General features: G+C 54.4%; 1 protein-coding gene across 5 annotated transcripts in view; it reads right to left on the bottom strand.

Moving 5' to 3' along the window:
- Window positions 1-8,472, bottom strand: part of GSE1 (Gse1 coiled-coil protein) — a 468,526-nt gene extending 460,054 nt beyond the window's left edge. For 3 of the 5 annotated variants that reach the window (XM_066243245.1, XM_066243249.1, XM_066243246.1), the window contains exon 1: window positions 6,050-8,471. In XM_066243245.1, coding sequence (XP_066099342.1) covers window positions 6,050-8,383 — 2,334 coding nt within the window. In that variant the 5' untranslated portion in view covers window positions 8,384-8,471. Of the gene's footprint in view, window positions 1-6,049 lie in introns of all 5 variants that reach the window. The other 2 variants (XM_066243247.1, XM_066243248.1) reach the window with 1 other exon arrangement.
- Between the last annotated feature and the right edge of the window lie 7,568 nt (window positions 8,473-16,040).

The raw sequence follows: 16,040 nt of genomic DNA, 5'->3' as shown, positions 1-16,040 counted from the left end.
TGACCAGGCGGTGGCTCAGTGGATAGAGCGTCGGACTGGGATGCAGAGGACCCAGGTTCGAGACCCCAAGGTCGCCAGCTTGAGCGCGGGCTCATCTGGTTTGAGCAAAGCTCACCAGCTTGGACACAAGGTCACTGGCTCCAGCAAGCGGTTACTCGGTCTGCTGAAGGCCCGTGGTCAAGGCACATATGAGAAAGCGATCAATGAACAACTAAGGTGTCGCAACGAAAAACTGATGATTGATGCTTCTCATCTCTCTCCGTTCCTGTTTGTCCCTATCTATCTCTCTCTCTGACTCTCTTTGTCCCTGTAAAAAAAAAAAAAAAAAAAAAAAAAAAAAAAAGAATAAGTTTGGGCTCTAAATTACAGCATGATGATTATAGCTAACAATACCATATCGTATCCTTGACTTGCCAAGAGAGCAAGCAGACCTTACATGTTCCCACCGCTAAAAGGGTAGCCACTGTGAGCTAATGCTATGGTGGTAATCATTTTGCAACATATAAATGTATCACATCAACAGGTTTTATACCTTAAACTTATCAAATGTTGTGTCAATTATATATTAATAAAATTATATATTAATAAATTATATATTAATAAACCTAGATCCAAGAAGTCATTCTCTTGTTCCTAACTCTACAGAAGAGTCTGCCAATAAATAAATCGCTAGATATTTTCCCAGAAAGTCCAGGCACAGCCTCAGCATCGTGCTCAGCACCCTGCCACCAGTCAGGCAGCCTTCATGTGGGTAACACAAACCACCTGTGCCCCTGAGGACCAGACCCTTCCTACTGACACATGGGGAAACTGAGCAAAGACCACCTGGGAAGTAGAAGCTCCTTCCACAACTGTGCCCAGAAGCTCCCACTGGGGGCTATGTGGAGAACAGAAGCCAAGTTCTGCAATGCTCTCTCTGGAGGGAGGAAGTGCCCTCCCTCTCCACCACACCCACTGAGATACAGACCTAGAGCAAAAGATGAACCTGAGTTCCAGACATGGGCTCTTTCGCAACTGAGAAAATGTGCAAACAAGGCAGGCTTGCCTAGAACCTACAACCCCTCGTAAAACACTCGAGGCGAGATCCAGGGTGATCTAACCGGAGCAGAGGCCAGAAAGCTCTGCAGACTCTGGCCTTAGCCAAAGACAGCCACCCCTCCTCCAGCCCTGTGCCGTCCCTTCCCTGCTTCCAAGGAAGGCTGAGTTTTGAAGACCTTTTGTCTCCACTTCCTCTTTCCCAGTCGTCTTCAATTGCCTCCAGGTTTAGGACAAGGCAAGTCTGGAAAGTTTGCTCCTCTGAGCAGATGGCTCCCAACCCATCAAGCAAAACACAGACTTCCCCTGGAGGAGATGGATGTAGCCTGAGAAAGACCTAAAGCCTAGTTACTTCCCCACTGCTGCTGGGGAGAAGGTGCCAGTGTCAACCCAGTTCCCCCACCAGAATAACCGCCTTGCCTAGGTGCCCCATGAGCGAGCCTGGACCTGGGCAGGAGGGGCTGCCAGGCCCTCCCTGAAGAGCAGGGAGCCGTGTGGGCGCAGATAGCCAGGAAACACGGGAAACAGATGTGCGTGCCGGGCCTGACAGGCGAGTGATGACAGACGCTCTCTGCAGGCCTCAGATGTCAGCGCTGAGAAAAGAAAGGCACCGCAGCAGCAACACCTGTTCTGGGCTCGGAGGCCGCCCTGGGGGGCTCGGCGAGGCGTCCCCACGGTGAGGGGCCAGGGTGCGGTTAGGTAAACAGCTGCACGCTCCATTACCCAGAACGCTCTCCAGACAGAGCTGGAAGAGGGAAGGGAGGCTTGCCTGCCAACTGGTTTGCAAGGAAATCGAATCGATCACGCAGCCGACCCATCTTGGTGGACAGAGCCGGCCCCTCCCAGCAGCGGAAGGTGCCCGCTGAAAACTGGACACACCTGAGCAATGCTGGGGAGCGCAGAGAGAAAGGGCACAGCTTTTCAGCAGGTCGGGTGGGGCTTTTGGGGACCTCTAGTCCATGCAAACAACTCCTGCCGCTCAGCTGCTCTGGGATGGGAGGAGGCACAGGCAGAGACAATGATGCCTGTCCCTTCTCTGGGCACTGCCACCTGCACAACTGGAGCCCCAGAGGAGACAGAGTAGAGGTTGGGGCAGAGATTACAGAACTGGACAACTGGGTCCAATGCTGGTCCTGTTGTTACTGAGTGACCTCAGGCAAATTACTTGTCCTCTCTAGATTAGCTTTCTCCTCTACGAAATGGGCATAGTGGCACCTCCCTAAATAGGGTTGTGGTAAGGATTCAGCAAGTGTGAACACAGGTGAAACGGCAGCACGGCCTCGAACACCTTATACAGGCATCATCATCATTACTATGTCCCAGGGCCATCTCTGGCAGCCGGGCCAGCTGTGCCCCCTAGCTTTGAAGTGAGGGACAACCACTCCCCAAGTGGGGGCTAGGGACTGTGACATCAGAGCCTGAGGGTGACAATAAGAGATCCAGCACAGTACCCAGTACCTCAGGGATGGAGAATGAAATAGACATGTCTCGTACCCTTGCTGCATGCCAGCTGCTCTGACATCACAAACCTTCCAGAGCATGATCACCTCCACTGAGACCAGGGCTCAGAGACGGCATAAGTCTTACCCAAGGTCACACAGCCAGCTCCCAGCAGAATGAAGATTAAAGCCAGGTCTGTCCGAAGGCCAACCCAAGGTCTTTCTGTGGCTTTGCAGAGCTTTGTGTGTGACCGAGTTCCTCCTCAGGGAAGGACCTGAAAGGGTGGGCTGCAGCCTCCCCAGCCCAGCCCGGACACCGCCCCATCGAAGCAGCCAGCTCAGAGACTTGGTGGCTACAGAGCAGGGTGCTCTCCAGGGGGCAAGGACTCCAGCTTGACAGAAAAGCCACAAACGCATCCAGAGGGCATCAGGGACCTTTCTTTTTCCTTCCTTCTTTCCTTCCTTCCTTCCTTCCTTCCTTCCTTCCTTCCTTCCTTCCTTCCTTCCTCCCTCCCTCCCTCTTCCCTCCCTTCCTTGCCTTTCACATTTTCTTTCACACTATTTAAAGTTGAATCACTAATGAATAAATGCTTAACAGGAAATAGCTGAGGCATTATAGGAGGCAGTATGGATGAGGTCGTGGAACGCGCTTTCCCATCTAAGTGGTTTCCCTGCGGCCACTCTCCAAAGCCCCAGCCACTCCCATCCAAATTCTCAAACCACACACCAATGGGAGAGACACAGAACATGCACTTGAGCACGAAGGGCTTGGGGAGGGCACAGAAAAAGAGTGTGGAGGCCTCTGCGCCTTCCTAGGTGGCTCAGCTGCGTCTTTGCCCCTGACGTTCCTGCCTAGCAGTCCCTTCAGATTGCTCCCAGCTCCCGCAAACGTGCACCCTCATCCTCGTGCCCAGCCGGGCACTGGGTTCATCCTCCCCCTGCTTGTGTTGAGCTCTGCAAGAAGTTGTATGCCTTGTTGACTCTTTGTCCCCCTGACACTGAAGGCTCTACACTTGCCACCAAATCCTCAGTAGCTGAAACAGCACCTAGTTCCAAATAGGCGCTCCATAAATATTTGCTAAATGAATGGGAGGAAGGGTTGGGGCGGGAGGAAAGGCAGAGGCTGCGTTTCTGAAATCTACTGACCACCAACCAGTCAGGCGCTCTTACAGGTGGAGTCTTTGCTTCCCTTTCCCTCTGTCTAATCGAGCCTGAGTCCTACCCTGCTGCCCCCACCACAAACAGGCCCAGTGGCCTCACCACCCGCCTGGACTGCTATCACTGCCGGGCCCTGGGTGGATTTCTTCCTGGCCTGTTCCAAGCCTTCAAATAAGAACTTTTCATTGCTCCGCTAAACCCAACCTCTTTTTCCTAATTTCAAGGGTTCTAGTTACTCCATGCTTCTTTCCCCTTCATCCTGCCCCCACCATCCCCATAGGTACCCCTGCCCATCCGAGCCTGCTGGCTCTTTCTTACCTCTGTATGTTTCCTCCTGCTCTATCCCACTCCATCCCATCAAGAGGACTTAGGGAATCAGAAGACCTGGATTCAAAAGCCCCCTCAGCCATCTACTGGCTGTGTGAGAGTTACCAAGGTCATCTGACTTTTCTGAGTCTTGACTTAACTCATCTGTAAAATAGGAGTCATTAGGCCTCATAAAGGGCTATGGTGAGGAGCAAAAAATAACTTGCATTAGAAACGGTGCAAAAGTTAGTCTGACATTCAGCCTTCCCAAACTCACGCTGACCCCGTCTAGACAGACACCGGCTGCATGTACAGCCACACCAGGCTGCCCCCGACTCCCACCTCCCCAGCTGGACGGAGAACTGTGGCTTCTTTTGTTTCCTCATGCTCCTATCAGTTGAGGCCCATAGTTGGCATCTCATCAATCCTGATGAGTGAGCAAATCAACACAAGACAACTCGGCACAGTTTGGATGTTCTGCAGAAAACATGCTGTCTGAGAGGCCCCACAGACAGCACTTGGATTACTCCATGAGACACCATCGTGAAGCTGAAGATCAGCACCCAACCTGCAAACCCAAAGCCTTGGGGAAGATAAACCTGCATCCTAGAAAAAAAACTGCCCCAACACACTGAGTGGACAGGAGGGTCCCACTACGATCCAAGCACTCAACTTTCTGGGAGCATTTAAATTGCCCCGATTCATTTAATTCTCACAATGACCCTACAAGGCAGATGATAGAGATTTCCTCCTCGAGCAAGGAAACGAGCTCAGGATTATCTATTAGCAAGGATAATAAACAAACTCACAGGCACTGGTTTCCAAGAGAAAAGATAGAATTGGAACCTGGCCCTGTCCTGCTCCGAAGCCAGGCCCTTCTGGAAACAGCAATGGTTCAGAATTGCAGCAGCAAGCGCTGCACAGGTGTTGCCATCCGCCACAAGGGAGAGGTGATACACTCCACCATGCAAAACGCGAGGCCATCGCGCCAAAGCCCCCCAAAGGCAGCTCTAAAGTCCAAAGCAACATCGGTGAAGAAGGAACCCTGGACAGAGCATGAGACCTGGGGCCACCTACATGAGGGGAGGCAGCCAAATTCAGACAGGGTCCAGTTTATAGGTGCCACTACCACACACACATGGACACATGGGAAGCAGGACCAGGAACCTCTCAAACAGATGGGATGACTATTCTTGTACAGGCCAGAGACAACCTTCCCCATCCCCGTGTCCGCCGGCCCCTCGCCCAGCGCCTACCACTATAGGCATCTGATTGAAAGCTGGTCTGTCTTTGGTGGAAATCAGGATTCATGGCCCTCATGGCTGTGATGGTGATCACAGCTCACAGATGCCCACTTCAGACTCACCAGGGGGTAGCTCCTGCTGCGGCCTTTGCAAAGCCGGATCTGAAATGAACCGAGCCCTGTCTGGCTCCTCCTGGGCAGGCGGCGTGAAGACAGGCGCCTTATAAACAGGCCCAGCGCCAGGCCTCCTGCCTCCTCCTGCACAGCTGACTTGCAGAGAAGAAAGACTCACTACCCACAGGGGGAAAAGTCTGTTTAGGCCACTGTCCCCCTGGGTCCCAAATCCCCAGGTCTGGAAATCTATCTGTTGTTAAGCAACCAGTCACAAAGGAAAAGTGTGAACTTGCATGGAAAACTCTGGAAGAGCTAAGCCGCTAGAGAGCTAGAGTGAAGGGGATCTTCCACCTCTGATGTGTCTGAAACCGGGGTAAGTAAGGAGACCTCCTGGTGACCTGTGTGGTTGGACTAATTACCAATGTTATCAGACGGATGACAGACATGCCCCGAACTTCCTCTGTTTGATAGATTCTGCTGCAAACACACCCAAGTTCAGGCTCATGCCTGGTGTTTTCAGCAGTGCCCTATTCCTCCATAAGACCACTCCTGGCCCCCAATTCCTCTCATCTGCGACATGCCTCTGAGCTCAGCCAGGCCAGTAAAGCCACCAAACACCATCCTGGTGACTCACGGAGGGCACCACCTGCTGGGACACACCACACAAAATCAGTGCAAACTCCTCCTGGCAAAAGAACAGAAGACACCTTTCCTTTTCCCGCACAAATTTCAGAGGATGAGAAACGCCGCTTACCTTTATCGTCGCTGCCACTGGGGAGCTCCAGCCCATGGGTCCCTGGCGGGTCAGTCCTTGGCCAGCACACACCAGGGTCCCACACTCCATGCAAGCACCAATGATCAGCTGCCGCCCGTCGTCCACCAGCAGGCTGTGGCTTGCTCGCAGGGTATAGAGAAACAAGGGCAGCCGGGCCACCCGCACAGCCTTCAGCCCAAGACACCGCTTCCTCTCCTGCTGGCAGAAGAAGCACACAAACGTGTCCACTTGGTACTGCCGAGACCAGGCACTGACAGCGTGGTGGGCATTGCGTGCTTCGTGCTGCAGCCACTGGCCTAGCAAGTCATGGTAGCAGAGCACACAGGTGGCCACCAGGCCGGTGGAGTCGGCAGGCCTGGCACGTGGGGCGGGTGGGTAAACTGTGAGGAAAGGGAAGAAGGGCTCCTTCTCGCCCAAGCAACTGGAGGGGTTCACGTTGAGCTGGAACTCCCTCCCGGGGCCCAGCTCAGCCCCACAGATGTAGCAGATGGACAGGGTGCTGCCCTGGGTCGATGCAGGTGGCTCGGAGAGGGCAGGGTCTGAGGCAGGGAAGGCCTGGTGGTACCTGCCCAGAAAGCCCTGCACGGAGGTGATGAGCTCCTCATTCTGGCAAGCCCGGTACAGGGCCCATATGTCCTCCAGGACACTGAAGCACTTGGGGCAACTACGGACCTCACAGCGCTTGTTGGGGCCTCGGGCATTGGGGGGACAAGGCAGGAGGCTGAGGAAGGGGAAATGCATGGTGCTCCTGGCATTGCCATTGAGAATCCTGGAGGCCACTGCCCGGGCATCTGGGGTACAGTCCTCCCCACAGAGGTAGCAGGCCTCTGGCAAAGTTCCTGAGGGTGGGCCCTCTTCCCTTGGGAGCCTCCTGCCCTTGGAGGCCATGCCGGGGGCGTGGCTGTTCAGAGGCACTACATACAGTCGCTGCAGGACAGGCACACTAGCCAGCTCAAAGCTTTGCCACTGCTGCATGAGGGAGGAGAAGCAGCAGGGGCACACCAGGGTGCTGCCTCCCTCGCTGATGGGCTGAGCCCCGGGAGGTGGACTATGCAGCCACAGGAAAGGGAAAAAGGGGGCCTGGGCCAGCTTCTCCTGCTTCTGCACGTGGATCTGGTGCTGCGAGGCTGGGGACAGCGCCGACCCACAGATGTAGCAGCAAAGGCCCTCTGGTGGAGCAGCCCGACTTTCAAGAGAAACCCGGGGTACACGGCCACCGTTTTCCCTCTCTTTGGGGCCGCAGGAGCGCGGGAGAGGCTGCTCCTTTCGATCCTCCTCCTCGCTGGTGATGTTGATATCACTGTCCTCGGATAGGCGGTATCCTCCACGGGATTCCCCTAGCAGCCTGCTGTCCGGAGCGTTGGTGGCCCTGCCTGAAGGAGCTCCTTTCATGCCATCTGCAGGGGCTACTTGGGCTGGAACGGCTTGCCAAGGGTCCTGAATGCCTCTCAAGACACTGGCCCGGGGCTCAGGGACCCAGTGCCTTCCAATGCCTTTCTGCCTGCGCCTAATGCCTGTCCTGGGCTCTCCGTCCACGTGGAGCTTTGAGAGGTCCTCCTCCTCCTCCTCCAAGTCACCCTGCGCGGGGGTCTCGGCGCTCTGTCCCGACGGGGGTCCCGTCACCAGCCTCCACTCTTGGCAGCGGCCCCCTCGAGGCTCAGGCCCCGGAGTGGCCCGCGCCGCTGGCGCCCCGTCCTGGCGGGGACTTACGGTGTCGCGCGCGACAGGGTCGGGCTCTGAGAGGGGGTCGGTGTCCGATAGCTCCGACAGCTCCGAGTCCCGAGGCTCTTCGGTGGCGGCTCGCGGACCCGGACCGCCGCCACCGTCGTCGTCGTCGTCGTCGTCGCCCGCCGCGCCGCCCAGCGCGTAGGCGACGTTCCACTCGCGGGGGGCCCCAGCGCCCCCGCGGCGCCCGCCCGCGCCCGCGTCGCACTGGTGGGGCCGCTTCAGCCAGTACATGCGCTTGTCCACAGGCGTGCGGGCGCGCTCGAAGGCGGCCCACTGCTCCCCCAGAAAGCAGCGGCACACGGCGCACACCAGCACGCAGCCGTCGGCCGGGGACAGCTCTCGCGCGCCGGGCGCCGGCTCCTGCTGCTGCAGGAACGGGAAGAAGGGCTGCGCCGGGGACCCCGCGCCCGCCGCCGCCGCCGCCGCCGCCGCCGCGGGCTGCTTCACCTGCAGCTTCAGCTCCTTGCCGCGCCCGATGCCGCCGCCGCAGATGAAGCAGGAGAGCGGCGCGCCACCGCCGCCCGCTGCCCGCTCGCCCACGGCGGCCATGAGCCGCTGCTTGCGGGAGACCGGCCGCCCGCTCATGGCCGCCCCGCGCCGCCCTCAGCGCCCGCCCGCGCCGCCGCCGCCTCGCCCAACTTGGAGCATGTGTGCGCGCCGCAAAGTTTGGCGGCGGGCGGTCGGCGCGGGCGCGGGAGCTCCGCCGCTCTCAGGGGCGTCCCCCCCCCCCCCCGCCCCCGGCCCGCCCAGCCCCCGGCGGCGCCGCGCCCAGCGCGCCCGGAACGCAGCGGCGGCGGCGGCGGCGGGCCCCGGGCGGCTGGAGCGGCAGCCGCATGTGCGAGCTCGGCGCCTGCCAAAGCGTTGGGTCATTTAATTGGGGAGGAGGAAGGCGGGGCGGCGGGCGGCGCGGAGGGAGGAGAAGGGAGGAGGAGGAGGGCGGGCGGGAGCCGACGGGCGAGGAATCCCTCCCTCGCGCGCCCTCCCCTTGTCCTCCTCCTTCTACCCCCTTCCCCTACTGTCCCCCCTCTTTCCCTCCCCCGCGTCCCAAACTGCGCACAATAGCGCGCCGGCTCCTCTATCTATTTTGTGTCCAGCCAGAAGCCGCGAACGATGATTCATTGCCCCAATTAGAGGCTCTCTCCTGCGCGCCTGGCTCGAGCCGTCTGAAGGGTCTCCTCGGGGGACCCTCGGAAACCCATCAGCGGCTACAGCTGGTCTTTAAGTAAAGGTCAAGCAGGACGCAGGAGGAGCCAGGTAAGGACAGAGCTGGCATTCTCCTGAGACTAAGGAGCCGGCGGAGGAACTCTTGGGAGGGGCAGCCCCATCCCAGAAGCCAATTTCATTCAGGATGTTCTGGCCCCCTTCTCATTCTAAAGAGGGGAGCCAATAAAGGCCATTTACAGCCCTCAGCAGCCCAGAGTTAGGGGCACCTTCCAGTGTCCGGCGTTCTAATTTTGGAGACAGAGGGAAGAGGAGCTGTGTCCCCTGTCTCTTGGAACACATTAGTAAATGCACCATCCTGGGGACAGAGTCCTTAGCCTGCCTCATCCCTCCACACCACTGCCCAGGGGCAGAAAGGATCCTGTGTGTCCAGGGCTGTGCGTTCCACGGCAAGTGACTCAACAACTCTGGGGCCTTTCTTTCTCTTGTTAAACAGGAGCTCTGACAGGAGAGTCACTGTTTCCATATATTTATTGTGTATGTGAATAGATACTTTGTATTTATTTAATACACAGAGAGAAACTTTAGCATATGCCAAGGTGCTTTCCTAAGCCCTTTATACACATCAATCAGCACAGTTATTCCTCCCCTTAACTCTGGATAAGTGTGATGAAAAGCCCGTTTTAGGGATGAGGAAGAGGAGGCACTGAGGGTTGAGTTACTTTTCAAGAGAGGTGAAAAGTAACTGGGACTCAGACTCTGTGCAGTCTCGCGAAGCAAACATCTGGTCCCCATCACCCTTCTGATAGAGACTGTCCATGGCAAAGACCCCTCAGAACTCCCCTGCTCTGACTCAGGCTGGGAGGCCTTTGCATATCCAGGCCTTTCTGGGCCTCACATTTCCCATCTGTGAAATGCCACCCCTTCCAGCCTCAAAATTCTATGAGTCTCTGATTTCCAAGCAGGTGACAGCTGTCCCGACCTGCCAGCTGGCGTCCAGAGTGAGCTTGGGGACAAAGGTGCCATGTGGGCCCCTCTGCCCTCTGGGACACTGACATGTAAATAAAACTAGGCTTCCTCTGGCACAGAATAGGGCCATGCATTATAAATAAATGGAACAAGAGGAAAGGGCCACCTCTTTGGAAACCCTGGTAGATATAACAGGGGTCACAGTTCAGGGGTGAACATGAAAATCATCATTGCCAGAAATGCAAAACTCACACCCTCCCCCAGGCCCATAAATGCTGTCAGCCAAACTGTGCCAAAGGAATGTTAGAGGCAGGGCAAGGGGTTTCCCTGCTTCTGGCATTTTTAATACCTGGTGAGAGAAGGTAAACTGGTTAGAAAAACTTTAAAGGGTAAGGTCTGTTTAATTGTGTCCTAGCACAAGTATCAAGCCCCACATAGACCAAGAGGTTGCTGGTAAAACAATGCCAGCTTAGGCAATACAGGTCCGCTGTGCGGTTACTTGTACATTCTTTAAGGCTTGGCACATACTGTTCCTTTCACTTCAGATGCCTTTCCAGGCTCTCTTTTCCCAACCAACTCCTCTTATCTTATGGTCTTGGCTGCAGTATCTTCCCTGAGAGACTTCTCCATTTCAAGTAGGTCCCTCCTGTTATTTTCTGACTCAGCTCATTGGCATAGGAATTTGCTGTTGATTTTATTTATTTTTCTGTTGACTGTTCCCTATCTGGCTCCCCAGGAACCTAGATGTTCCCTCCCCCTATGTAGAAATCAGATCTGTCTTGTTCACTGTGTATATCCTGTCCCATCCCTCTCTAGCTGAGTGAGCCTTGGGCAAACCTCTTAGCTCCCTAAAGCTCAGTTTCCTGCTCTGTACAATGGGATTGTGATCCTCACCAATCTTTTGTGTGTAGAGTCAAATGAGGCAGAGAGAGCGTGATGCTCTCGGCATGGGGCCTGGCAAGTTCTAGTTGACAGTGTGTACATGTGTTGATTCTTCCTGGCTCTTTCCAGTAGTTGGGGAGGTTCTTTCTCTACCTGTCTGCAAACTGAGGTGAAGGGGGCACTGTCATGAGCTCACATACAGAGTCTGAGGGAGGAAAGCCACAGGGGTCAACAGGATAAAAAAGAGAGGTGGAGTTTTCTTTGCTAAGCTGGAATCCTCTAGGAGAAGTTTCTGAGTTATGTGCCACATGTGTGAAAATGTGTGTATACATGTGTTGGTGTGTGCATATATTCATGTTTGTGTGCATGTGTGTATGTATGCATGTGTTAGTATGTGTGCATGCATGCATTCGAGTGTCTGTGTATTTGTGTTTACATGTGTTTGGTATGTACATGTGTGCGTTTACGTGCACATGTGTTCATGCATGTTCCTGTGTGTGCATATGGAGTGGGCCAGGAGTGGGAGGAGAGAGACATTCAGCTGGATGTTTTTATTTCCCTCAACGACCCAGTGGCTTGGGAAAGTCTCCTGCCACACAGCTCGGCAGCCAGGGATGGGCAGGCACAGGTCGGGGGAACAGGAATGCAGGTGGTGATGGTTGGTCATCTGTGGGTAGATGGCATCGGGTGGGGGGGTCACTGGCACAGATTGATATCACAGCTCTGCCATTTACTAGCTGTGTGGCCTTGACGTGCTACTTAACCTCTCTGAGCCTCAGTTTTCCCATCTGTAAAACAGGGCTTACAAAACAGTATACCCTGTAGAGCTGGGAAGAGGAGGAATTGAGACAGTCAGGTGAGGTACACTCTGAACACAGAGGTGACAGCAGATTTTGGAACATCGGTGGAATGTTAATCACACACAGGGACCTGGGCCTTCCACATGCAAGCTCACCAAATCTTTACAAGCCCATGGGTAGGTTCTGTTATACCCCGGTTTACAGGTGGGGAGACAGAGAAGGGAAGTGAAGGCCCAAGGTCACACAGCTTGGTGGCTGGACCCAGGCAGCATGTCTCCATAACTCCCTGGCTTTTTAGCCAGTAAGATTAACTTTGCCCTAAGTCAGAGATGCCAGCTTGTTAGGCCTACAGAGTCTCGTCGTCCCTCTCCTCATGTATGTCCCCAGTGTTACAGGTAAGGAAACTAAGGCCCTGAAAGCTTTATGTCTGGACACAATACAGGCCAAGTGTGCCAGGAGATGAGAAATGTCAAGGCTCATTTGTATTAATGACACATACCAAAGTAGACTCAAAGTACCAATTTCTACGGGGAAAGTGAGAAAGGCTCAATCAGGAATGAACCATCAAAATATCCCAGAGCCACAGCCTCCCGACCCCAGCAGAACCATCTCCTTGCTTACCTGAGCCTCAGCACCCTCCCTGCAGCTCCCTCCAGACCACACAACATGCCACCCCAGCTCTTTCCACCTCCATTCCTAGGACACACGTGTAGGACTTGAAAAGCTCACAGGCAGGTATGACGCTGGGACCCGGGAGGAAACACCCGTCCCCTCAGTTCTGCAGGAGACTAAAAACCATCAGTGTGGAGCACCTGGACACAGACTTATGGCTTCTTAAGCTTCAGGAATCTACCTTCACCCCTCTGGGAGAGTTAGCTTCCAGGCTCCAAGCGCTCAGCACAGGTCATTTTATGTAGCTGTCACTGGGCCTGCCTCCCCTACCAGAGCTGAGCCTGTGTGGCTTCCCTTGTCCCGTCCCACAGTGTCTCAAGGCCATGGACACAATGGGGGCTCAATCTGTGCTTGAACCTGTATCCCAAAACCTCACCATGCCTTCCAAGGTCCAGAATCACCCAGCTGCTGCGGCTGCCTTCCACGGCTCTGTCTTCTAGTCTCTCATTCGTCCTGCCAGCAATCCAGATCAAAGTCTCCATGTGCCCCCCAAGCCTCTCTGACCCCATGGCCCCACCTCCCTTCTCACTGAGGCCTTTGCTCGTTTCCTCCCCCCCCCCCCCTGCACTGCGCATGCACTTCTGGCATTCCTCCAAGGACCCATTTACCTTCCTAGGCTGGTCCATCCTTCCTCTTTTAGAGGCTACATGTGCTGTGTGTTTGGCCGCCAGCTCGCTGGGGACCAGAAAAACAAAATTTATCATCTGACTGCCCTATTTTTTTTCTTTCTTTCTTTCCTCTTTTTTTTTCTGCCTAAGAATGAAGCAAGCGTTTCTCTACTCTTGGAAAGAGCTTCAAACATAGCAGGCCACTGGCAAAAGTATGTTCTCCTTCTCTGAGGAAGGAATATAAGTATTAACAATAAAGAAAAACAAAACATGGGCTTTATGGGAACCCAATGGTTTATGAACCATTTCACATCTATGAGATTGTATGACAGCAAAGCAGGAATCACCATCTCCATTTAAGAGGTAAGGAAACTGAGGCTGAAGGGCATAGCTCCTGGGACCCAGGTAAGCTCCCAGCCGGGGCTGGTGAAATCTCTTTGCTTTTTGTATGTGTACGCTGTGTGGACCTGTTCAATGTAAACATCTAAAAAGATGTGTGTTTGACGACCCTATCTTAGCACCCCTTCTTTTTTCAGAAAGTGGAAGCAGGGGACCATTTTCCATATCCAGGGCCTGATACAACCTAGGCAGAGGCATTTGTAAGCTGCAAAATGCTTTCTGAAAAAAAGGAAAGAGCCTGACCAGGCAGTGGCGCAGTGGATAGAGCGTCAGCCTGGGATGTGGAGGACCCAGGTTCAAGACCTCGAGGTCGCCAGCTTGAGTGCGGGCTCATCTGGTTTGAGCAGGGCTCACCAGCTTGAGCCCAAGGTCGCTGGCTCAAGCAAGGGGTCACTCAGTCTGCTGTAGCTCCCCCAGTCAAGGCACATATGAGAAATCAATCAATGAACAACTGAAGAACCGCAACAAAGAATTGATGTTTCTCATCTCTCTCCCTTCCTGTCTGTCTGTTTCTATCTGTCCTCTCTGACTCTCTCTGTCTCTGACACACACACACAAACACACACACACACACACACACAAAAGGAAAGAAATCACTGCTTGCATTACACAGTTCAGAATCAGAGCATGAGGTACAGATGTGTAGGGCAGAATCAAGTGCCCCTAAAACTTTGCCTGGCTCCCATGAATCTGGGAAAAGAATCCAGCAGCAAACAGCCCAGTCTCCCCCTCCTGAAGACACCATTCCCCCAACCTCCTCCATCTCAAAATCCCAGGCTATTGCCAGGAACTTCAGGGCCTCATAAAACCCCTTTGATAAATGATCGCCAGGGTGGACCTGCCACCGGGGATGATGGGACAAACACTCCACATAAATCTTGAGTGTGCTCAAAGACTCCCTTGCTGCTGGCTTCTCAACAGACCCCTGATTTGCAGGACAAAATCCATAGCCATCATTTATGTGGTCAGTTCCCATGCTTCTGAGCCAGAGGTCTGGGGAAGGTAGGGCATAGGTGGGTGGGGGAAGGGTGGAACAAAAGCAAAAGGTAATGACTTGGAACTTCCTTCAGTAGGCACTCAGTACAACCAAGTTGTGTCATCCAGTGTGTAAGATAACAGCTAATGTTTCCTGCACACTGACTGCGTGCGAAGTACTATGTTCAGAGCTTACATCATCATCTAGTTTAGATCTCAAGCCTGACCAGGCAGTGGCATAGATAGAGCATTGGACTGGGATGCAGAGGACTCAGGTTCTAAGCCCTGAGGTCTCTGGCTTGAGCGTGGGGATCACCAGCTTGAGCACAAGGTCGCTGGCTTGAGCATGGGATCATAGACATGACCCCATGATTGCTAGCTTGAAGCCTAAGATCGCTGGCTTGAGTCTAGGGTTGCTGGCTTGAGCAAGGGGTCACTCGCTCTGCTGTAGCCTCCCCCCCCCATCAAGGCACATATGAGAAAGCAATCAATGAACAACTAAGGAGCTACAATGAAGAATTGATGCTTCTCATCTCTTTCCCTTCCAGTCTGTCTGTCCCTATCTGTCCCTTTCTCTGACTCTGTCAAAAAAAAAAAAAAAGCCTGGGCCCTGGCTGGTTGGCTCAGCAGTAGAGCGTCGGCCTGGCGTGCGGGGGACCTGGGTTCGATTCCTGGCCAGGGCACATAGGAGAAGCGCCCATTTGCTTCTCCACCCCCCCCCCCCTTCCTCTCTGTCTCTCTCTTCCCCTCCCACAGCCAAGGCTCCATTGGAGCAAAGATGGCCCGGGCGCTGGGGATGGCTCCTTGGCCTCTGCCCCAGGCGCTAGAGTGGTTCTGGTCGTGGCAGAGCGACGCCCCGAAGGGGCAGAGCATCGCCCCCTGGTGGGCAGAGCCTCGCCCCTGGTGGGCGTGCCAGGTGGATCCCGGTCAGGCGCATGCGGGAGTCTGTCTGACTGTCTCTCCCCGTTTCTAGCTTCAGAAAAATACAAAAAAAAAAAACTGAAAAATAGGCACATGACCTGATTTTATGGATGAGATAGAACATTGAATGCATGTCCCAAGATCACAGAGATGGGAAGTGGCAGAGCTGAATTCAAACAGAGGCAGTATGGCCCAAGAGCCTTGCTGTAATGTGCACTGCCATGTGCCCTGCTCCTGGTCTGCCAGGCCAGTCTCCCCTGATCCTTTGCAATAAAGGCATCCTTGTGCCTGGTTGGGTCTTGCTAGGGATGCTATTTATTGGTCAGGACTTGTTGGATGCCTTTGAGTCTGGCCTAGGACTTCTCCAGGGGCCTGGCCCCAGCCCAGGCTCCCCTAACCCTTGGCAGCCAAGTTCTCAGGCCCTAGAATACTTAGTGGGCTGCAGCAGGTCCTTGGTACTGGCCAACAGGGGCTGGGAAGTCAGCAGCAAGAGATTCTTTCCAGCTGTTACTCTGAGTCACTACAGGATATTCCAAAATCTGACCGCCAGCCTGCCTGCCTGCCCTGGCCTTTTATTTCTGTGGTTAGTTGGAGCTGGACTCATTGATGGGGATGTAAACTGGGCCTGAAGCATGTGTCCAACACTAAACTGGGCTGTCGTTTCTTAAAAACCTTTTGTTGAATGTGACCTCCATACGGAAAAGTGTACGTCGTCATATGGGTACAGCTTGCAGAATTTTCACAAATTAAGCACATCTGTGTAAGCAGCACCTAGAAATAAGGCCTGTCTGGTCTCTCAGCAGTCCACTTGGTACCCCCTCCAGGCTCTGCCCCCCATCAAGGCTAATGACTGAC

The sequence above is a fragment of the Saccopteryx bilineata genome, chromosome 9 (assembly GCF_036850765.1).
Source record: "Saccopteryx bilineata isolate mSacBil1 chromosome 9, mSacBil1_pri_phased_curated, whole genome shotgun sequence".
Classification (NCBI taxonomy): Eukaryota; Metazoa; Chordata; class Mammalia; order Chiroptera; family Emballonuridae; genus Saccopteryx; species Saccopteryx bilineata.
The sequence above is the reverse complement of the archived record's forward strand: the minus strand, read 5'-3'. Positions and strand labels throughout refer to the sequence as shown.